At 40.7% G+C, this 23,895-nt stretch overlaps 3 protein-coding genes across 4 annotated transcripts in view; 1 reads left to right on the top strand and 2 right to left on the bottom strand.

Moving 5' to 3' along the window:
• The window catches only part of LOC6030855 (ran-binding protein 9), a 41,151-nt gene extending 35,186 nt beyond the window's left edge, over positions 1-5,965 (bottom strand). For both annotated transcript variants that reach the window (XM_038258637.1, XM_001841686.2), the window contains exon 1: positions 4,972-5,965. In XM_038258637.1, the coding sequence (XP_038114565.1) occupies positions 4,972-5,266 (295 nt within the window). In that variant the 5' untranslated portion in view covers positions 5,267-5,965. The remainder of the gene's footprint in view (positions 1-4,971) is intronic.
• Positions 5,966-8,122: 2,157 nt separating this feature from the next.
• Positions 8,123-9,391, top strand: LOC6030857 (SAP30-binding protein). The gene is given in 4 exon segments (XM_001841687.2): positions 8,123-8,275; positions 8,278-8,375; positions 8,443-8,532; positions 8,535-9,391. Coding segments are annotated over 4 exon segments (990 nt in total). The 5' UTR covers positions 8,123-8,250; the 3' UTR covers positions 9,312-9,391.
• Positions 9,392-16,558: 7,167 nt separating this feature from the next.
• Positions 16,559-23,895, bottom strand: part of LOC6030859 — a 142,544-nt gene continuing 135,207 nt past the window's right edge. Inside the window, 4 exon segments of the mRNA XM_038264496.1 lie at positions 16,559-17,035; positions 17,038-20,577; positions 20,647-20,946; positions 21,019-21,575. Of these exon segments, the coding sequence (XP_038120424.1) occupies positions 16,745-17,035; positions 17,038-20,577; positions 20,647-20,946; positions 21,019-21,575 (4,688 nt within the window). The 3' untranslated portion in view covers positions 16,559-16,744.

Below are 23,895 nucleotides of genomic sequence, written 5' to 3'. Positions count from 1 at the left end.
CAGCAATGGCTGTTTGTTTTTACTGCTTGTGTTGCTTTCTATCGTTAATATAATTTATTTTCAGACTTCATCTGATTGAAAAATTGAAGTTTTGGCAAAGTTTGACCACGAGCATCGTAAGTCGTTTTCGATGTCGGTCATCGAAAAATTCATGAAAATCCACCCTTAGCAGCGTTGAAATTCCGACGAACAGTCTTTATTCTCAAATTGCCACGACTAGCTGTCATTCGTCAAGAGTGCAGTCGTAATTGTAACAACCCATGACTGCTGGCGGTAAATGGGGAAAATTGTAATCAGATCCATCTAGTTGAATACTAATCCCAATCATTCAAATTTTTTTCGTATCTGCCACAACCAGCGATCAAGTCAGGAAAACGAGATCAAAGCATACCCGAGATCCTTTCTTCAGGCAATCATTATTCGCTCGAAGAGATTTTGAACAAAATCGGTTAAGGGTGGCTTTTTATCGTTGAAGATGGTCTTCTTTAAATCGTTCCAGTTCCTCAATTTTTAGTTTGACTTTGACCAACCAACGAGGTACAAACTAAAACAGTGTCAAACGAAAAAGTGACCAACCACCGGGGATTGAGTGTATACCAGTGTAATTTAAAAAAAAAACTTAATTTAATGGGAAAATTGAGTTTATAATAAGAGTCTACATAGTTACAGGCTTCTAAAACCAACTTTTACAAATTTTCTTTGATTTATAATCTCTACACTGCCCATGTTCGCATAAATGTCCCATATGCAAAAACAGCAAGCTGAGAAAAACGCATTTGAAGTTTGTCCCATACATAAGGCTACGTGTTAAGTTATAAAATTTATAAAATTTATAAAATTTATAAAATTTATAAAAATTATAAAATTTATAAAATTCATAAAATTTATAAAATTTATAAAATTTATAAAATTTATAAAATTTATAAAATTTATAAAATTTATAAAATTTAAAAAATTTATAAAATTTATAAAATTTATAAAATTTATAAAATTTATAAAATTTATAAAATTTATAAAATTTATAAAATTTATAAAATTTAAAAAATTTATAAAATTTATAAAATTTAAAAAATTTATAAAATTTATAAAATTTATAAAATTTATAAAATTTATAAAATTTATAAAATTTATAAAATTTATAAAATTTTTAAAATTTATAAAATTTATAAAATTTATAAAAAATTATAAAATCTTAAAATTTAAAAAAAATTACAAAAGTTACAAAATTACTTCAATTTCCTAAATTTCTTAAATATTTCTTAAATTTTTAAAATTTCTTAAATTTTTTAAATTTCTTAAATTTCTTAAATTTTTTAAATTTCTTAAATTTCTTAAATTTTTTAAATTTCTTAAATTTCTTATTTTTAAAAAATTTCTTTAATTTCTTTAATTTCTTAAATTTCTTAAATTTCTTAAATTTCTTAAATTTCTTAAATTTCGTAAAATATCTTAAATTTCTTAAATTTCTTAAATTTCTTAAATTTCTTAAATTACTTAAATTTCTTAAATTTCTTAAATTTCTTAAATTTCTTAAATTTCTTAAATTTCTTAAATTTCTTAAATTTCTTAAATTTCTTAAATTTCTTAAATTTCTTAAATTTCTTAAATTTCTTAAATTTCTTAAATTTCTTAAATTTTTTAAATTTCTTAAATTTCTAAATTTTTTAAAATTTCCTAAATCTCTTAAATTACGTAAATTTTCTTAAAATTCCAAATTTTTTATTATTTTTATTTTGACAAAGAACTTTGTCCTAAGGGCTCTATTCTGGTGAGGTGTCAATCCAGAAAAACGAAAAATGTCGCGCGTTACGAAAATGTTGCATGCTTGGTACTGCGGAAGGGGTCAGCAACGAATGAAGTGTGGCAACAATGGTGCAACATTCTCGCGTGACAGTTCCAAGAAAGCAGGAGACGAGGCAAAATTTGCACCATGTTGCCACATTTCATGCGGACTATATAAGCTAACAGATAGCCTGTGAACAGTTAGTTTTGACCGAAAATCCGTCAGAGACGGATCGACGGTGATAATTTTATTGCTCACACACACATACACACATTGAAAGACACAGGTTGAGCACCACCTTGGGAGGAATTCTGTTCTAAAGAACATTGTTAGAACGGTCACTCGGAAACCAGAATGATTCAAGGTAACGGGGTTGGGACCAAACTGGTAGGATATTGGCCACACCCGGAGTGGCCATGGCCCTGAGGGAAGGTTCTACCGGGGAACATTTATGGAACCATACGACTTTGGGCAATATGGGTATCAAAATTCATGGTTTTTGATAATGGTGATGAAAATGGCCATTTTGACTGGATTGGCCACACCCGGAGTGGCCATGGCCCTGAGGGAAGGTTCTACCGAGGGGACATTTATCGAACCATACGACTTGGGGCAATATGGGTATCAAAATTCATGATTTTTGATACTGGTGATTAAAATGGCAATTTTGACAGGATTGGCCACACCCGGAGTGGCCATGGCCCTGAGGGAAGGTTCTACCGGGGGGACATTTATTGAACCATACGACTTGGGGCAATATGGGTATCAAAATTCATGGTTTTTGATAATGGTAATGAAAATGGCCATTTTGACAAGATTGGCCACACCCGGAGTGGCCATGGCCCTGAGGGAAGGTTCTACCGGGGGACATTTATCGAACCATACGACTTGAGACAATATGGGTATCAAAATTCATGGTTTTTGATACTGGTGATGAAAATGGCCATTTTGACAGGATTGGCCACACCCGGAGTGGCCATGGCCCTGAGGGAAGGTTGTACCGGGGGGACATTTTTTGAACCATACGACTTGGGGCAATATGGGTATCAAAATTCATGGTTTTTGATACTGGTAATGAAAATGGCCATTTTGACAGGATTGGCCACACCCGGAGTGGCCATGGCCCTGAGGGAAGGTTCTACCGGGGGGACATTTATTGAACCATACGACTTGGGGCAATATGAGTATCAAAATTCATGGTTTTTGATACTGGTAATGAAAATGGCCATTTTGACAGGATTGGCCACACCCGGAGTGGCCATGGTCCTGAGGGAAGGTTCTACCGGGGATACATTTATCGAACCATACGACTTTGGGCAATATGGGTATCAAAATTCATGGTTTTTGATACTGGTGATGAAAATGGCCATTTTGACAGGATTGGCCACACCCGGAGTGGCTATGGCCCTGAGGGAAGGTTCTACCGGGGGACATTTATTGAACCATACGACTTGGGGCAATATGGGTATCAAAATTCATGGTTTTTGATACTGGTGATTAAAATTGCCATTTTGACAGGATTTGCCACACCCGGAGTGGCCATGGCCCTGAGGGAAGGTTCTACCGGTGCCATTGATTGAATAAATTTAATTAGAATTAATTATTCAGGATTAAATAAATAGGCAAAGAATTAAAAAATATAAATAAAAAAAGCATGATTTTTAGAGTTTTGTACAAAGTTCTTTGTCATATTGGTCATGTAGAACATAACCACCTGCACCTTTTTTTTTAAATTTTTAGTCCTTTCTTTTATCTTTTGTCTATTTTGCATGATTTTTCCCAACGAAAAATTTGAAATAGAATAAATCATATGCTTGAGTCGGAAACCAGCGATCAGCAAATAGCACTGAGCACTGATATCTGAGTCGCTAATTCAACAGTTCAATAATCACAGTTGGAATTATAAAAATGTTGACTGGCTTCGCATCTCGAATTCCACTGAAATTCCTTGAACATGAGGCATAAGTTTTACTAAATTAAATTATGCGCTAGTCTAGAGATCCTTAATAGGGAGACTGGCCGAAGTGAATTTGACGTACCCAAACAGACACGAGTTTGACGTATCCAAACGAGCATTTGCCTTTACGCCCAGCAAAACTTATCAGTGTTGCCAAGCTCAAAACATACGTTGCCAGATCGATTTAGCCAGCTTAGACCAGTCTCCCTATTTAGGGTCTCTACGCTAGTCTACTCATACGACCTTTTGAAAAAGATTTATTGAGCAACATCAGCTTATTTCAAAAGTTATACTGGATTCCGATCGCCACGCAATGCTGCTTTGTTTATGTTTGGAAATGTCATTTTCCACCCTTCGTTAACTTGCATGCAAGTGTTCCTAATTCTGGAAAGTGGATTTTGGGTTTGTGTCCAAGCTAAATGAAGTAACGCAAGCCACGAGCATCGAGTTGATTCGATGCTCGTGCTCTCGATGTCGTTGCATAATCCATGAAAATCCAGCCTAAGGAATCGAATCAGGGGGTGTTCCTGATGACGATTTTTTTTTATTGTCACCCTAGTTATTTTAAATAAATCGTTAGCATCCAACTGTTTCAAATATCAAGAGTAAATTTTTGAAACCTTTTGAAAATTTAATTGAGATTTTAGAATTTAGACACACAAAAACTGTGGTAGAAAAGTATTAACCTTGATAAATTGAAGAACATTAGTGCCTTTACATCCGCCGAAATGGCAACATTGTCCATCAACCAGCAGCAGCAGCAAACAGCAAAAGCAGACAATGATGGCTGGCTCGCTCATCGATGGTGTGGTGGCCTTCCACTACTGGGGAAGATTGCATGATTCTTCTGGCCGTTCAAAACGGCAGCGATTTTTCCGCAAAACACTGGGAAACTTAATATTTTGGTCAGACTGAATTTTTGGTGGTAAACTTGCTTAATATTTTTGTACTTGTATTTTTTTTAAATGCGTATTTTCAATTGCGTGTATTTACGCAGATTACTGCCTTAATGATTAGTCAGAGAGGAAGGATTGGTGCTCAATCAAGCGTTCATACTGTAATCGTGGGGGACAAATCGGAATAATTCCTAAAACGAGTCGATTTTTACACCGCGAACGTTGGGAGGAATCTTGAAACTAAATATAGAAGAGACTGCAGGATGATGCGACGTCATACAGAGATTTTGAGAGAAAGTAAACTTTAGTAAAATAAGAAAAGTGTGCATAAAAACCTTTGTAGTGAACACGTAAATTATTCTGGGTGAGTCCGATTGTGGTACACTTGTCCTGAGAGCTCCAGGAACGAGGCAACTGGTCCACGGCCTCGTTCACGTTCGGATACAGCAACTTGAGACGGTCCACCATCGTGGTTTGGCCACTGCCGGAAGTACCTCCCGGGCCAACAGCACCGGATGACGACGACGAGCTGTTTGACGAATTATTGTGTGAAGTCATTTTTCCCTTTAGTGAGCTATCAAAATACGAAACACCATCACTACACTTTGCATTCGCACTGCTGTCAGCCATTTGATGATGAAAAAGCAAAAGAGAACCAGTCCCGTCCCTCCCCTGCTCTGCGCCCCCACCTCCTGGCTCCGCTACTGCCTTCTCCTTCTCTTCTTCCAACCCCCTTTCCTGGCCTGCTGCCTTCGAGCTCTTCAACACTTTCCTTTGTTGAACCTTTTCCTTTTTCCACACACTCACACACCGTAGACCACCTTCTCGCTCACTCTCTCTCTCGTCTTCTCTCTGTCCAACACTCGCGAAAACTTTTCCTTTTGTTGCTCTTTCGCTCACTCTGCTCGTGTTACTGCTGCTGCACACACAGACACAGAGGAAAAATAATTGAAATGACGACGAAAAAATTATGACGACTTGAGCCTACTGCGATTGGCACATCTCCACGGTCCTTTCTTCAACACCTCCCGAACACGACGAAAACTCCAAATCACCACCAGCCAAGTTGGCCCACTTGGATCGATCAGCAGCCCCGCGACGAGCTTCTCCCGACGGTCAAAATCCAATTTTCCTCCTGCATTGAAGTTTTCTTCCCGTCTCTCCTTTGTGGTCGTCGTCGTCGTCGCACTCACACCACTTCTTTATCCACCTTTTTCTTCTGCGCTACTGAGGAGAGGCCTTTTCCACTGTTTACGCTGCAGCTGCTGCTGGTGATATTTCCTTCATGACAGTCGAACAGGAACTGCTGGCCGACTGGCTGAGCAAACTGTGACGGCGATCGACGATGAAGGTGGACAGCAAACACACACAACTGCAAAATTATTTTGTTTTTGACTTGCGGAGCAAGGTGATGTTGTTTTAAAGGTACTGATGACCCTTCGGTGTGGCGGTGTGTGAGAGGGATTTCACGCTGAATAAAATCCGTACCAAATTTTCAATACATAGAGTTTTTGTGGTTTAATAAAGTAAATCGAAATATTAATCCTTGCACTGTAACTTGGATTTGGCCCGCACTTTTCTCTCGCACTTTTGACAACAAAATTTCCAAAAACCAAGCAACCAGCAGATGTTTATTTACATTTTCAGTCGCAGTTTCCACCACACTGGACATTCGCACTTTAAAATTGCGATTGACAGGTGAGCAACATCGGCTCGCTTTGATTATTTTTTGAGAAAATTTAAATTTCCCAAGCCAGTTTGACAAGTCGCAATAGTGCGATCGATAGCAATAATTTAGTGCGAAGTCCAAGTTAGTGAGAATTGCGCAATAACAGCGCGTGTGTTTTTCATCTCGCAAAGCCACATCAAAGAGTAAACTGGAAACTGTCAGCCTGGAAAAAATGAGAGCCAGGATTGTCAGAACCCGTTTACACAAAAAAAAACGTTACTTAATCCACCGTTGGTGGTTAAAGTAAAAAATCTGGCAAAAAATCTGGGAAAAATCTGGCAAGCAACTTTTCTCAAAGTAATAAGTAATTTTTTGTTCAAAAACTGTGTATTTTAACTTTTTATACATTATAGCTTCACAAAATAAAAAAAAATACGTCAATAAAACAATGTGAGGAAGAAATAAAAAAATATTTTTTTCTAATTGGCGCTCAAAAAAACTGGCAATGCCAGATTTATCTGGCAATCTGGCACCCCTGGGTGGTTGGTGCCTTCCTCACAATTATGTACATATTTGTTTCTGTAGTAAGAATGTCAAACCTACAAATTTTATCTAAATTTTACTTCTTACAACATATCTACATGGAGTATGGGGTCTAGAATCCCAAAAATCATTGGACGTAATATTAGAACAACACCTACGGGGCTGTTTCATGAAAATTGTTCACTTTCAATAGTTATAATACTTTAAAGTTTTTGAAGCCTTAAGGCAGTAAAAAAATATATCTGTTCATTTTTCCCGGGAGTTTCAAATCTACAAAATTCCGTCAGCCAGATCTCCGGATAGATCCGAACAACTTTTTCATCAAAATATTTGAGATCCGGCCTCTGAAATGTGTACAAATGACACTAAAGTGCTCATAACTTTTGATAGAGTTATCAGATCTTTAATCTTTTGGGCTTGTTGGAAAGGTCTTTCAAATACCTTTCTATAAATGTACGGGTTTTCTTACAAAACCACCCTTTTACAATCTTTCAAACTTTAGCCAGAATCGTTTTTTTAGCATAACTTTTGAAATACTTAGCAAAACTTCATAATAGTTAATATAGATCTTGTGGGACCCTAAGACGGATCGAATGAGACCAGAACGGCACAAATCGGTTCAGCCCGAGGTTCAGCCAGTCCTGAGATAATCGAGTGCATTTTTTTCGGTGCACGGACTTACAGACATACACACGCACAGACATTTGCTCAGAATTTGATTCTGAGTCGATAGGTATACGTGAATGAAGGTCTACGAGGTCGAATTAAGAAGTTCATTTTTCGAGTGATTTTATAGCCTTTCCTCAGTGAGGTGAGGAAGGCAAAAATTGAACTCGTCCTCCCCTTCCCGCATCAATAAATCACTGAATTACGTTGCAGAGCATCAACCTAGGCATCAACCCGTTCCATTCGTCTCCTCATTTGATTTAAATAGTTTTTAATCGTGTTTTTCATCGTTGTACATAAAATTGACATAGCGCTTAGGATACTATTAGAGAAATGTCAAACTTTTTACGGGATAGCATTGAACTGTCAAATATCTACCACTTTGATCACACAAAAGTCTGTGGTATATTTAATACCTAGTATTAAAGAGAAAAGTAACTTTTTTTTGTGTGAAGCCTAAACGGGCTTTTTGCATTGTTTTGTTGGATATTTTCAAAATTTTACGAATGTTAAACCTTGTGTTAAACCACCTTGCGCTAGTCCCCCTTTTTAATTTTCACCGCACTGCCATGGTTTTCGAAGATTGAAGGTTCGAATTTCGAACAAACAAACTTCTGTCATCGCGTCTAAATTTCAATCGCGTTTGAAGAAGAATCTGTTGCAAAAAATAGTTTTTGTTAAATAATTCAGCTAAAGAGGGTTTTGTGAGATATAATTTTTCGTCAAAATCAGCATCATGAGTGCCAGAAACTCTGCGCTTGCCTCCTGACTGCAACATACACAGATTCGGAAAACGAGGACGAAAACAAATCGGATCGTGACTCGGACAACAACTCCGATGGGGAAAGCTCATCGTCACAGGTTCGTAATTTCCGCCTGGAGTAAATATTGCTTGTTCAAATTGCTGAATTGCATCTTTTTGTTTCAGGCTCGGGTCCGTTCGCGCCAGCAGACTCCGATGCGTGACCTTTCGGAGACATCTGTCACGCCTCCCCAAATCCAACAAGCACGTCGAAAGTGGCCACCACTTCCGGTTCGGCGGCCCCGAGTATAACAAATGAATCGTCCTCGTCGCGACACAAGGCCCTTCGACTGGTCAGTTACTTTGACGACACGGTGGTTTCCGACGAGGAAAATGCATCTCCGCCCCGTGACCAGGAGGAGGAACCGATGGATGTGACGGAGGCTGATGTGCCGTCCGTGGCTGCCGTCGAATCTCCGAAGAAAGTCGATCGAGCCAAGCTGTACGGGTTCAGTTTGCCACCGGAACCGAAGGGTAAATGTTCGATAGAGTTGCAGGAGAAGATTTCCAATTTGTACGAGAAGATGCGAAACTCCAACATGGACACAAACAAAATCATCCAGGAACGGAAGGAGTTCCGAAATCCGAGCATATACGAGAAGCTCATCCAGTTTTGTGACATAAACGAACTGGGCACCAACTATTCGCCCGATATTTTCGATCCGTTCCAGTGGGGCAAGGAGTCCTACTACGAAGAACTGGCCAAGGCCCAGAAGCTCGAGATGGAGAAGGTGGAAAAGGCTCGCAAAGAAAACGCCAAGACGGAAATACAGGTCGGAGTGAAAAAGATGGACTCGGACGACTCCAAGAAACGCAAGTCGAAGTGGGACCAGCCGGGAGTTTTGGGCGCAGCGCCGGGTGCCGTCGGAGCTGCGACGGCAGCTGCGTTGAAACCGGCCGGGATCATCACACAGACGCTGACGACGACGGCAACCGGTACGAAGGGAACCGTGATATCGGCGTTTGGTTCGTTGCCGAAAAAGCCCAAGGTTTGAAAAGGTGAGTTCGTGGCGGGAGTTTGTATGTGTGCCGGTATTTAGTTGTACGAATAAAAAGAATCATGTTCAAATTGAAATAGTTTCTTACGTCTATAAAAACTTAAAAGGAACGCCATCATTAAGTCAATTTTTCGCTTGCATTTTAGAAGGTGCCATGTCTCACACAACGATGGAACATAAACTCAGGATTCTCCACCCACGTCCAACCGCAAATTTTAACAGCCAAATTCAAAAAAATTCTGCGAGGAAAAACTAAACAACATTTCAACCAAAGAAAAAGTCATCCGCATGCTTGAGCACTGAGTTGAAAAACATCATCAAGAAAATTTGAATTGTCAAGCTATCTGAATCACAAATTTTCTTGCTAAAAACAGAAGAAGAATACAAACGTAAACACTCAAAAAGAAGACTCTATCCAGCCGTCCCGTCCCAGCTGTTAAAGTCACTCACAAAATGAACTTTGAGTGATTTGAGTTCATTTCTGACGTCACGATTTTCTCCTCTATTGGAGAGATCGGGTAACCAACCCCGGTGGAACTTTTGGTCCAGACGGATAAGTCAGCATCAGAGCAGGTTGCATCGCCAGGGAAACGATTGGAAACTGGAAACTTCAAACGTTCAAAGAACTCTCTAGCACGCACGGGTGGACACCTTCGCCGACACCTCATTCAAATACCACATCTACTTCAAATACCATTCTAACTTCATATTTGTGATTCTGGCTCAGTACACCCAACGGATCATGCCCTGAAATGCCAAAAAAGTAGACCAACAAAATTTCTGTGCAGGCCGAACTCGAGGCATGAAGTTTGGGGTCCCCAAAAACATGACACATATTGTGCACTTTGATTTTTTCTAAAATATTTAGACAGGGCTGAATAGTGCTGTTCGCTACCCCATAGAAATTTGACAGTTCTCAAAACCGATCGGTTTTGAAATGATCGGTTCGACGAAATGATAGACTAAATCGGTCCCTACAGAATCGGCCTACAACTAGACTGATTAAATCGGTTTTCGTATTGTTTACAAAGTGGACTTAGAGAAAATTTTGGTGGCAACTTGTTTTTTATATTATTTTATTAAGAGAGCAGTTATTTTGGGTATGTTTTATATAAAGTAGAACATTTATTGCTCTAGTTTAAGCAGTAAGTGGAGTTTATAGTAATCATGAAAGATTGCTATTTATTTTAGAAATTTTCATAATTGTGTAGGTGTTTCAATACAAAGCCAGGTTACAAAGGTTTTCATCATGATCCGGAAGATGGCCCATGCGGCCAAATAGCTTATGATGACACCACTGGTTCCTGCTACAGCTTTCCGGATTGCCGGAACATCAATCTTTGTTCGAGGGAGCGAAGAGATTTGAGGTTAGTTTTTTAGATTGATTGCAAAAACTTCCGGGGGCTACACATTGTGTAAATATGTATTGGAAGAGCCTGCGCATGTGAACTTGGCAGTAGGCTCATTCCGGTTGATCCGGCTGGCCGGATTCATCCACAACGCCGTTTAAATGCATCGATTAATCAAGCGATTTCGTCGGTTGCAGTCGGCCGATTTAGTCAACCGATTAGTCGGTCGATCCCTGTGTTAAGCTCCCATAAGAGTCGGTGAAACAAACGACCGATTAGTCGGTAGATTTAGTCGGTAGATTCAACAGACTGAAACCGACTAAATCGTTGAGAACGTCGGCTCAAATTTCTATGGGGTATTGCATGCAATTTTTTTCTTGTATGCAACATCGACAAACTGGAGAAAAACTATCTCAAACTTTATGCTTCCCCTTCGAGTCATTTTTGTCATTTTCTGTAGGTCAGTGTAATTAATAGACCTCTTAAGGGTGCACAGCAACGAAAGAAGTTGTTGTCTTCTTATTCTAAAATTGTCAAACTTACGGACCCAGTTTGACCCAATCCTGCAATAACGGAATTGTAAAATTAATCAAACTTTGTTGTAAATTACTTTGTAGACACTTTAGGACATTTTTTATCTTTTAAAACCATTGGAAAGAAGAACTCTTAAAATTTAAGAAAATTCTAAGGTTAAGGTTAAAGTTAGTGTTACTTGCTTAATGCGACTTTGCCAATGTTTTTAAAAAAATATTTTTTTCTAGGGTCAACTTTGGCTGTGTTTCTTCCTAACATCTCTTCTATATTACGTGAAAATAAGTATGCAGTATTCTTTGTGTTGTAGGACTAGACTATACTGTCGTTCTAGGCATAATTGTCCCATGTTCAAAAAAGTGCAACTGAGAAAAACGCGATTGAAATTTTTCGACCGATTTCTGTGTTTCTACCAGAGTTCCCAAATGAACCGGTTAGGCTAGGTTCACCTATAAACTTGGTTCGGCTTAAGCCTCAATTTGTGGTTCAATCCTGGTTCAGTGAACCATGAACCATGGCTTAAGCCAGGCTAACCAGGCTAATGAGAACCATAGGAATAATGCACTGTGTAACAAATATTAGAGTGTAGCAATGTTACAATGTAACATTCATTATACCGTAACATCCGTTACACCGTAATATGATTACACCGTAACATTGTTACACCACAACATTCGTTACACCGTAACATTGTTACACCGTAACATTTTACACAGTAACATTATTACACCGTAACATTGTTACACCATAACATTGTTACACTGTAACATTGTTACACCGTAACATTGTTACACCGTAACATTGCTACACCGTAACATTGTTACACCGTAACATTGTTACACCGTAACGTTGTTACACCGTAACATTCGTTACACCGTAGTTTGGTTACACCGTAACATTGTTATACCATAGCAGTGTTACTACGTAACATTGTTACACCGCACCATTCGTTACACCGTACCATTCGTTACACCGTAGTTTGGTTACACCGCAACATGGTTACACCGCAACATTCGTTGCATCGTAGTTACGGTATAACAATGTTACGGTGTAATCATATTACGGTGTAACAATGTTACGGTGTAACAATGTTACGGTGTAACAATGTTACGGTGTAACAATGTTACGGTGTAACAATGTTACGGTGTAACAATGTTACGGGTTAATGAATGTTGCGGTGTAACAATGTTACGGTGTAACGAATGTTGTGGTGTAATAATGTTACGGTGTAATCATACTACGGTGTAGCGAATGTTACGGTTTGAGCATACTACGGTGTAACAAAGCTTGCCGTTTAGCCTAACATTCTTTGATCAGGTTCAAGCCAGGTTCAAGCCAATGGTTCATTTTGGCTAGCCTCGCCTGGTTTGAACCAAATGAACCATGGCTCACGGCACTCAGTGAGCCTGAGCCGACGGTGCTTGCCGACGTGTGGTGTGAACCTGAACCAAAAAAATGAACCTAGCCTAGCCGATGGCTTAGGCTCGTGGGAACACTGGTTTCTACGCATAATTGTCCCGTGGGTTCCTATTCGCTCTATGTGTCCCTAATCGCCCCAGTTAGCAGTTTATCACCCTTATTTGTGATTCTCTTGCTAATGAGTGTTTCCGAACAAAATACCAAAATTTATGTGTTTTTCTTAAAGTACACATCGTCCAAAACTGACATGGGATAATTATGCGTAGAACGGCAGTATAATACTAAGCATTTTTTCACAATTTAAATGATAATGTAACGTTTTACAGTACAAATTGTGAAAAACAAGCAAAAGATTGAAAAATAATGAATCATTATGTAAGTTTAACTAAACAAGATAAATGCAAATTTAAATACTAAAAATGAAACAAGAAACATATAAAACAAGAGTAGTAAGGCTTTCCGCAGAACAAAAGATGCTCAAAATAACTTCCTGAATATGGTAAAAAATCAGAATTTTCGAAAAAATGGGCAGTAGAGGGTTAATGTACTTTTCAAAAGTCGGATATCACCCATCTTACTTACTCATTTTTTTGTCTTTGAGTTTGTGATTAAATTGAAAAATAAAAAAATAAACATAAACCTCGATAAATCAATATCCCACAAATTAGTTATTCCCAAACAATATTCAAGTTGCTTGCGCTTGTCGGGGTTGAGTACTCGCTCCCAAATTTCCAGATTTTTTTTACTTCCTAAATGATCAGAAATATGTGTTCCTGATTTTTTTCCTTTCTCATCCCAGATGCAGGAAGTCGTGTTAGAGATTTGGATGGTGATGTCATACAGGTGTGTGAATTTATGTTATAATTATCACAAATAAAAAAACTGCAATTTAAAAAAATAACTTTATTAACTTCATCTCTTTTCTGATACAGTGTTTTGCCTATTATTGCAAAGTGTAATTACGTACTAGTAAACTTTTTTTTTCTTTATTTCTTTAAAATCCTTTATTTTTAAACGTTGTGAGCAATTCCAGGCATATTCAAAGCAAATGCTTTATTGATGTGCTTCAGTTATTTTTGTATTGAGTTATTTATGATGCTTAAATACTAACAAGACAAATGTACAGCGAAAAATTAAATTAGATTCACATTGCTTGCTGTGCACTTGTGTGAATAAAACATTTAAACATTGCTATTCATTATAATTGACTACACGGTATAACTAAAGTTTAAAAATCTCTGCATAAGATTACCAACAACATGAAGCTAAAGTGCGCAAAGCGGATTTCATTGCGGAGTAACAGTTCTTAAAATTGTGTTTTGATGTTTTTTCCTTCTTACGTATACAAAATAACATTCATGATTTCTCACATCTTGAAAATTTGAAATAAGACAAGTTAAATTGGTTCCCTTTCTGCACTGACGAGTGCAACCGGAACGAATTCAAATTGTTTTATATCGAGCGGGAATTGGGCTATCAAATCCTATTGTTCGCCTTACGGGGTTGTATAAAATATAATCTCTGTCGCAATTATTCTTCTACGATAATCTTCTATTATCGATACGAGTTAATTCTACATATTTGGCAGGTACTTACGAAGCTAGGCGTTTCATAACAAACAAAAAAGTAAGGTAAACAAAAACAAAGAGTTAAATAAATAATGTGTAAAGTAACTAAATTGCACACCAAAAATTACGTCGCTCAATTTTTGGTTCTATAGCTGTGATTTAGCTATAACTATAACTAAGTGTTACAATGCAAAATTATGCTAACTATTGCTAGTCTAATCCGATAAGGGACAAAGGAAGGGAATCCTATTGTAGTCGAGACTTGTTAGTTTTTATTTTTACAGTGTGTGGTTTAACAACAAAATATCACTCGCTACAAAAGGGTCCGCTACCCTCAATATTTACCTAAATTGCACCTTAAATTATCGGATTGTTTGTTTATTGCACATCCGGCCGTTTAAAACTAGAGAATTAAACTACTTAGGTCTAAATTATTGCCACTGTTTGCGGTTCATATTGATAGCGTTTTCATTTTGCTATTCGTTCATTTTATCGAAACGAAAAAAGTTCGTTCATTGTTGTAAGTTTATTTTTTAATATTGCTGTGAATTTGTTCAGTTACGTTTTATTGCATCGTGCTATCACATCTCTTCCTCTGTTACCTAACTGTTTACTGATATTTCACAGTTTATTAGTTTTATTTTATCTATTTTGTAGCTTCTTAAATGTTTGCTTCAAATGTATTGTTTTACCAACTTTTATTTGTAAAAAGCGACAAAAAACCAATTGAGAAGATTTTTTTTTCGCAATTTTAAGCCAAATTCTTTAAACAGTATTTTTGAGTTCAACAAGAAAACAAAACAATTACAACGTATACACGAAAGGTAGAATCATAATTCATCAAGTGAATCGTCCATGTCGATAGTTTCCCATGTTTTTGTTGTACGAAAATGAGAGCACCTCTGAATATATTTAAAAAATCCCTTTTCGTATCTTCCGGATCTAAGCCGAAAATAAAGTTTGAATTGGGGTGATTCTGAAGGAGCTATTACACTACGAGAAACAAACGAACAAACTCGAACTTTTTCCAGTTTGCCTGCTATGTTTGTTTGCTTGCATTTCTGGAGTTTTTTTTTAAAGGTCCAACAAACCAAATTTCCAGTTTTTGCTTTTTGGGTGTTTTTTAAACCGCCTTGAGTCAGGGGTATCAAAAAACACCCAAAAAGCAAAAAATGGAAATTTGGTTTATTGGACCTTTTTTTTAAAAAAAAAACTCCAGATTTGTTTACAGAAACGTCAGCCTGCATAAATTTTACATTGCTTGCAACTTTACCACTTAAATTTTTTTTCGCTCTTTATTTTATTTGTCACAGTCCGATACCTCCTTGACTATGGGTCTTGAATAGTTTAAATAATTATAAACATTAAACATAAATCTTCTGTACTGCAAAATCATCTCAGTGGCGTATACATAATTTCACCATGAAACGATTTTTTTTCCAATAAAAAATAATTTATCTGTCCGGGTCCTTTGGTACGGTATGTCCACGCATTTTGTTTTTTAGATCAAGTTATTCGCTCTACAGCATTGCCTTGCCGTTATCGATTGTGAGATTCCTACTCGAAACTAGGTGCCCGAAAGCTTGATTGATGAGGCAATTGCAAACCTCTTTTTATACCTTAGCTTCCATCCACCCCAGGATTCGAACTGACGACCTTTGGATTGTTAGTCCAACTGCCTACCAGCGACTCCACCGAGACATGACCCAGGGAGACGACTCCTTCACCTGAACTGAGCTATCAACCTAACCCTTTAGGTTACTTCCCCATCCGACGGAAGGCGTGGTCAGACAAATTTCGTCTCGAAAAAAGGCCACCGGGACCGTCTGGGATCGAACCCAAGCCGACTGGGTGAGAGGCAACCAACGCTTACCCCTACACCACGAGTACCGGCGATTAAAGATTTTCAATCATGATTATTCATATATTGATCGAAAATCGATCGATTGAAAGAAGGATTTGTTTAAAAAAGGCGTCAAGGGTATTGGTCCTGCAAACTAACCCGAAAGATAAAAAAAATTTGTTTTCCAAAATTGTTCAAGGGATACCGATTTTTGTCATCTTATAGCTGTTCAAAAACCAAAATGTTCATGAATGGCATTTTGTGCTTATTTGTTTTTGTATGTTTAAAAACAAGATTTTTCGAAAAACTTGTAAAGGTAATGATTTGAAAGGTAAATTTGTGATAAATTGTAAAAAATAAGATATTAAAAAAAAACAAGCAACTCATTTATGTTAAGTTAAGTTAATTGTAACTTAAGAATCTTATTTCAAATACTTGGAAGCTAGTTAATCTATGAATTGCACAAAAATTATTTGATTGCACAAAACAACAAGTTGATTTATTAAATTAAATTTATCTTACAGATTATCCTAAACAAATAATCTCTGTATTTGTGTAATTTTAAATAAAGTATTTCTAGGTACTGCAACTCCATCTGTTTTGTTTTCTTTTTAACGTTATAAATGTACAGCACTATTCCTCATAGTCTTGTATTCTCTACTCAAATGTAATATTGCATCCTTTCTCAATTGCACGCTCGTTGGGAATCACTCCGTTTCTCTAGTGCGCCATCGCGGCCCGCACATTGCACGCCTCCGTCGGCCTCGTCCGGATGTTTTTGAAAAACACCGAGTGCGTCTCCACACTTTCCGCGCCCGACTCGCAAATGTCGTCGGTGGCGCAGCTCGTCCCATCATCGTCCTCCTCCTCCTCCTCTTGGTCGTTTTCCGAGATGCACGAGGCGTTGTCGCTGCTGGCAAAGTTTTCGTCGTCCGAGGAGTAAACCCGAACGCTGATGGCGTCCGCCGTGTTGAACAGGAAGTTCTCCTCGGGGAGAGGGATTTTGGAGGGGCGGGTTTGGTCGGTGGGGGCGGAGGTCGCGACTGGGGCTTTTCGATGGTGCGGGGCGGAGAGGGTTGCTTTTTGGACGGAATTGTGGTGGTGGGTGGAGGAGGGGGTGGTGGATTGGGCGGTGGGAGTGGCGGGGGAGGAGCACGAGGTCGGGTCAGTTGGCGGTCGGAACGGGCGCTGTTACTGCCGTCAGATGAGGTTGAGGTGTTGCTTTTGACGGTGCTCGTGATCACGTTGTTCTCTGGGATGGCGCAAATCTCGTACTTGTTCTCCTCCTGGATGGATTCGGAAGAATCGATCGACTTGGCGGTGAAGTTGAACCGTTCGTATAGCTTTTTGTTGTTCAGCCGGGATTCGTTCGAGTCGGCACTCATGTACCCACTGTCGTCCTTTACGCTTGATCGGGAGTTACTCCGGATCACCGTGATCTGCCGACTGGTCGAAGGCGGTCCCGAGCTTGATGATCCACCCATCCTCCCGTGATGGTGATGGTGCCGATGATGGTGATGATGCATTTTGTCCGTACTCTCGTAGGCTGCACTCGCATCGTCAATCAGCGAAGAAATCCCTTCGTCCTTATCCATGATATCCGACGATTCCGAGTTCTTCTCTCCGTCCGAGTCACTCTTACCATCGCCGGACTTGCCGTTGAACCGTGAAGTCGCTATTCCGATGAACTTCTTCCACGCGTTCTTGATATCTTTCGACTTTTTCACGCGATCGCGCAGACCCATCGCGATCTGCATACCATTCGTTGCCTGGTTGATCTCCACTCGGTAAACCTTAGTGGTCGTAATCGGATTCACCTCAAAGCTCGGCTTGTCCTCACCTTCGCCGCTTTCCTTCGAACTGACGCTTTGACCATTCTTGTTCAACGGAAAGTCATAATTCGACAGCGTCTTCGTCGACAGAACCTCGATCTTGTCGATATCCTCGATGAACTTGGCCCGGTTCGACACCTGAGCCTTCCCCGTTACATCGTATATCTTGCCGTCAACCTGTTCCATAAAGTTCCTCTCGTTCAGCTCTCCCAACGACATGTAATTCTTCAGCACACTCGACTCGTCTGGATCACCGCCAACCAACCGGAACCCAGCCTCCTTCTCCACAGATCCCGACCGATCGCGGCTTACCTTGTTCACCTGGCTGTAATTGGCGACCTTCTTCTGCCGCTTGCCTCCGTTCTGATCGTTGTCCGACACTCCCGTAAACTGCGTGGAGTCACTATCCGCGGTCGCACTATTCGTCGACTCGTAGCTCTCCAAGTTGCTCAGCGATGGCTTCGGCGCCGGACCGTTCGGTTGCTTCGTAAACTTGTCGTTGTTCCAGCAGGCCAAGTTCTTCGGTGAAATCCCGTAGTCCTCGACCTTCTTCAACTGCTGACGCGGTTGATCGTAGTGGTTCCGGTGCATCCCAGCGGATCCCACGTCGGCCGGAATCAAATCCGGTGGCATCAGCTTCGGCGCGATCACAGTGTTGTCGTTCGAGCGTTGCCGCTTCGAGTGTCGCAGCTCCAGCGTCAGCAGCTTGCCGGATTGCACGTCAAACTCCTCCAGACTCCGCATCTGGTTGTGGTTGATGTTTTTCAGGTTCTTCGACTCGTAAATTTCACGCAGACTGCCGAAGGAAGTCTCACGGAACGACTGGGAGTTTTTTAGCACAAAGTGATTGTTGAGATCCGCCGGAAGTGAGGTTAGGTTTGTCTCCTTGGTACTTAAACGGTCCTGTGCCCAAACGTTGCTCTTGTGTCTGCCCACGATGTTGCTGTGCTTCTTTGGCTTCCGGTCGAGCGTGTCCGGCTCGAACTGATCACTGTCGGTGGAGAGATCGCACTCTTCGGGACTGTGCTCTACCTCGATCGTGATGCTGCCCTGAAAGGGCGTATCGCACTTGATCTTGGGCCCTTTCTTGGACGAAACCTGGATGACGGTTTCTGCCAGCGAGTTCATCGGCAGGTCTTCGTAGTCGTCGGCCAGGCTGATGATTTCGCGTTCCTTTATGATCGTGTCCGAATCCTTCCTAAACCCCTCCACCCGATCGTAGATGGCGTTCCGGATTTCGACTTCTTCCTCTAGCGGAAGGGCCGTACTGTGCGATGGCGATGGTTGCGAGCTTAGATCGCTGCTGGTCGTTGTGGACGTGTTGAAGCTCACCTGGGTCTTCGATGTGACCCGCTCGAGACTGTCCGTTTCGTAGTCCACGATCAAGTAGTGCGGGGACTTGCGCGAGTAGATCGGCGAGTCCGGCTGGTACTTGTTGAAGGAGTTCTTGCCCGACCGGTTCCCGAGGGTGTTGTTGTCGTCCGAGTTGATAAAGTCATGAAAGAACTTTTCGTTTCGATACTTTTCCGTACGATCGATGCTGCTGAACCGGCTGTCACTGTCCTGCAGGTATTCGTTGATCGGAACTGGTTCACCTTGGCTGCGCCACGAATTTTTCCGCTGATCCATGGCGAGCGCTTCGTAGACCATATCCGGCATGTGGTTCAGGTTCCGCAGCTTTCCGGGACTCATGTTGGCAAACTGTTCCACCACTTCGAGTCTGGGGTCAGGACGGGTGTTAGATCGCTTCCTTCCCTGCTGATAATGCTGCTGCTGCTGATGGTGATGGTGGTGGTTCGCAGATCGCTGCTGCATCTTTGGAGTTGACTCGAACTGGGGATTGTTGAACAGCTCACTGCTGTACAGATCCCGCTTGTCGTAGATCTTGTTGGAATCCAGGTTCACCAGCGAGTTGTTGATGTTTCTCATGTAAATCTCCTGATTCTTGGAGTGGCTCGGGGAAGGATCGTACACGAAGCTGTTGTTCTTCATCAACGATCCGTCCTCGGCGCCGAATTTGGTCATCTTAACCACGTCGGACTTCAAACTGTGCGACACGATCTTCGGAGCCGAACTCGCGTCCGATCGGATGGATTTTGATCTTGAAGGAACTCGCGCAAGAGCCGATCGCTCCTTGACACTGTTTGCGATGATCGTTTCGTTGTCCGAAACGGACGAGCTGTCACTGTCCCTACCGTGGCGAGATCGCAATGACTTTGGCTGCTTCTTAATTTCCGGATTGATTGGCAGCGAATCGCAAGTCGAACGATCGTCCAACGACTTGAGCGATTCCGGATTTTCCGTTGCGGCCACATTTGGTCTTGCTCCATCCAACATGTCCGTTTCATTGACCGCTTCTCCGTGATTCGTAGAAACGTCCTCCAACCACTTGCGGATGCTGTTTTGCTTGTCACCACAGTTCTTACAATTGCTCGACGGAACCACCACGTCCGAGTTACCGGCCTTCTTTTCGCACCCGGGACAGCCCGAGCAGATGCTCTTCTTGGAGCTGTCCCTGCGCGAGCTGATCAAACTGCTGCGCCGACTTGGAGGAGCCGTCTGGGCCGCGGCGTAAGTCTCTGACCCGTGCGATCCATGCTGCAGCTCCTCGGGGATGATGTTCAACGAGGGCTGGAACCGCTTGGCGGTCATTTTGTACTTGGCGATCGTGATGACCTCGCGGATCTTGTTCAAGAACTCGATCGCGGCTGCCGGTGGGGACTGCAAGTAAGGGAGAGATGGGGGGTTAGAATTAATATGTTTAGGGGTTTTTAAGGTTAGGTCACGTACCACCAGCAGGTGCGGTTCAAAATAGGCCGGATTGAAGTACAGCTTTCGGCGCATGGTTCCGTTGACGATAGACTTCATACTTTCGAGCTTTTCGTCGTTGCTGATGTCTTCGACAATGGACACATTTTCCTCGGGCAGGCACTCGGTATCGGTTCCATTCTGGCCATTGCTCATACCGTCCTGGCCGTTCGGGCTCATCCGGCCGTGGTGGAGCTGCTGTTGCGGATGGAGATGTCCTCCATCCATGTCGGTATGCCCTAAGTAGTTTTTTGGCTGATGTACGTTGGCGGTTGTTTGCATCTGTAAAGCGAAATACACGATTGTTAGTTCAGCGGTTCCCAGCGATCCCCAGAATCCTCAAATCCTCCTTACCATCTTATCCCCATCAACGGTGAGCTCGTCCTCAAACTCCGACACCGAGTTCGAGTTGTCGCTGATGAAGCCCGAATTGTCGCTCAAGTTGGGGAAGTGCTTGAGCAGCGGGTTGTTCTTGACGATGCCCATCTCCTCCGCGTGCAGTCCCACATTCAGAGCGGTCGAAATGCCCCGGTGGCCAGCCCCGACGGTACCGACGGCAGCCCCACTCTGCCGCTGACTGCCGACGCCGACGCCACCCCGGCCGATGAAGCTGTTCCGGGTTTGGCCCCCGAACGGACTCACCTGGTGCGAGCCCAACCCGACGCCGAAGGTGACCTGGTCGTTCTGCTGGTACGACGAGTAGTCATTCTTGATCGTGTTGGCATCGTCATCGTCGTCCCCGTCGCTCCCGGTCCGCTTCCGCTTCTTCATGTGGATATAGAGAAAAACCGACGCGATGTAGATCAGGCCCAGGCAGAGGCTGCAGATGGCGATCACGACGTACTCCTTGGTGCTCAGGCCTGACTGGTGGTCGATGTGGGTTTCCGACGAGAAGCTCACCTCGGTGACGTCTAAGGGTTAGAAAATTTGAAGGTAAACTCATAGAAAACTCATAGAACGCACGTTAATTAGCTGTGTGCTAACCATCACAGTAAGCGCACTTTGTAATTCCTTCTGTCATCTCCCTCAACATCCTGCTCTGTCCTAAAATAAGACTGTTTCCAATATGGGCCACCAACCGGCCATTGTAAATGGATCCGTGCGGCCATCATTATTAGGATGCAGCAGCAGCAGCAGGGCAATAATGCTCACTCGCCATTGACCATCATCATTGATGGCCACCGGCACTCTCTATTGCGCGTGCTCGCGCGCAATGGGAATAGCGGGGCGTAATTAACGGTGGATCCCTACGTCTTGGCCGCAGGGGTGAAATGAGGTGTGTTCATAAAAATGTAAATCTTTTGTGAGCATGTGTGTGTGCATTTGGAGTTACATTGATGATCTGTACTTTTCTACCATTTCTAGTTTATGATGCGCTTCGACTGAATTCATCAGCAGGTGCGAGTAAAAGTTTTGCCATCAAGCTTAAACTATTCACTGTTACGCTAGTAATGCTCATTGCAAGATAGTTAAAAAGTATGTTTACAACCATTGACTTTTAAAAGGATGTAATACTTCGAATGCAATTCTCGATAGGTTTTGGTTTCGTTCCCTCCAAATCATGTTATGGATAAATTTCAATAAACATAATTTACGAAAATTTTTTGTAACGGCCATTTTTATTCAAAAAAAAAAAAAAAATCATCAATAATATCAGAAAAATATAAAACAGGTCTAAAAACTCCAGCCAATTTTAAAAATTAAATTCAATTTAAAGTATCAAATCTGGCTTAAATTTAGCTTTATATGTTAAAACAGTTCGGCAAACGATGCTCAAAGTTTCATTAGGGGAAGGTGGGGCAAGACGACCATATGGGGCAAGAGGAACAATCGCTCGTACGGCCGTAATTTTTACAATTTTGATTATTTCCAGTATGAGGAATTGTTGCTAGCAGTGCAATTAACTAATTCTACTACCACATAACCGCCAAAACGACGTAAACGCCACGGAGCATAAGATTTAATGAAGTTTTTTAAAAACCTTTGTTTTCTTATAATATTTGGAAAGTACAAAATAAGGCTTACGGTTCGTTTTAAGGCTCATTTTATCAAAATCCTATTTTTCCTAGATCAGTAGTGTTCCAACCAATGATTTGCACTTATTAGAAAGTATGATTTAACTTTTGGTTTTTTTGTTGAGAGCTTTTAGAAATCTTGTTCAGGTGGGGCAAGTGTACCATATGGATTTTTAGTATGGAAAAATACGAATTTCTGCAACAACATATTTTATTGGGAAATAAATACAAAAAAGTTCTTAAAAACTGATAAACAATTGTTTAGAATAAAGTTCCTACAAAATAAAGTGATACTATGAAAATTTACTATTTATCATCTAAGCAATAATTTGTTTTCGTAAAAACGATCAAATTTTTAGTAAAATATTATTATTAAACCTAAAAGTGAAAGAAACGTTTTAAATACATTCTAATCTGATGTTTCAAAGTGATAGCAGTTCACTTGTTAGCAAATTAACATGTTGTTTCATGCATCGTTCCTCTTGCCCCAACGGGTTGTTCGTCTTGCCCCACTAGTTGAGTAGAACGTACGGAAAATCAGAAATTTTAAAATCAATTTTTAACATTGAAAAACAGGATTTTTTCAAAATTTGTTCTGTCAAAGTCTTAGTCAAGACCTGAAATAAGGTGATTATGAAAAAATCCGACAGATGTTTTAACGTTTTAATGGGTTTTAACGAGGATTTCCTTAGCTTGTTACACTTGCCCCACTTTCCCCTATTGAAATCACGAACGTACTTCATTCTAAGGGAATTATTTCAATAAAAGCAAAAATTGTAAACAGTACACTAATACACCAGAGAAGCAAAGAATTGAGCATTTTGTACGGTTATGAAAACACAGAATACTGTTATTAAAATGGTTCGAAAAAAATCAAAATATCAAAAATATCATTGAATTATAATTTGTTTTGTTTTCTGCTTAAAACTATGAAATATAGTTTACCTAATTTAATGTTGAGATAATAAACGCGTAAACAAATTTCTAATAAATGCTCAGATTTTGGTGAGATTTTCATCAGGGACGCTTACTTTTGACGCCTACTTAAATTGAAAATTGAATATTCGAATTTTTTTACGACATTTTTCGATTTTTATATTTATTGCGCGTATCGCGTTTTCAGATTCATCGCAGCAACCGTGTTGATTTCCACTTCCATTGCTGTCAATTTATTAAGGTTAAGAACATAATGTTGGAATTCCGCCGGATGTAGTGG

The sequence above is a fragment of the Culex quinquefasciatus genome, chromosome 3, assembly GCF_015732765.1.
Source record: "Culex quinquefasciatus strain JHB chromosome 3, VPISU_Cqui_1.0_pri_paternal, whole genome shotgun sequence".
Lineage (NCBI taxonomy): Eukaryota > Metazoa > Arthropoda > Insecta > Diptera > Culicidae > Culex > Culex quinquefasciatus.
This window is presented reverse-complemented; position numbering and strand designations above follow the sequence as displayed.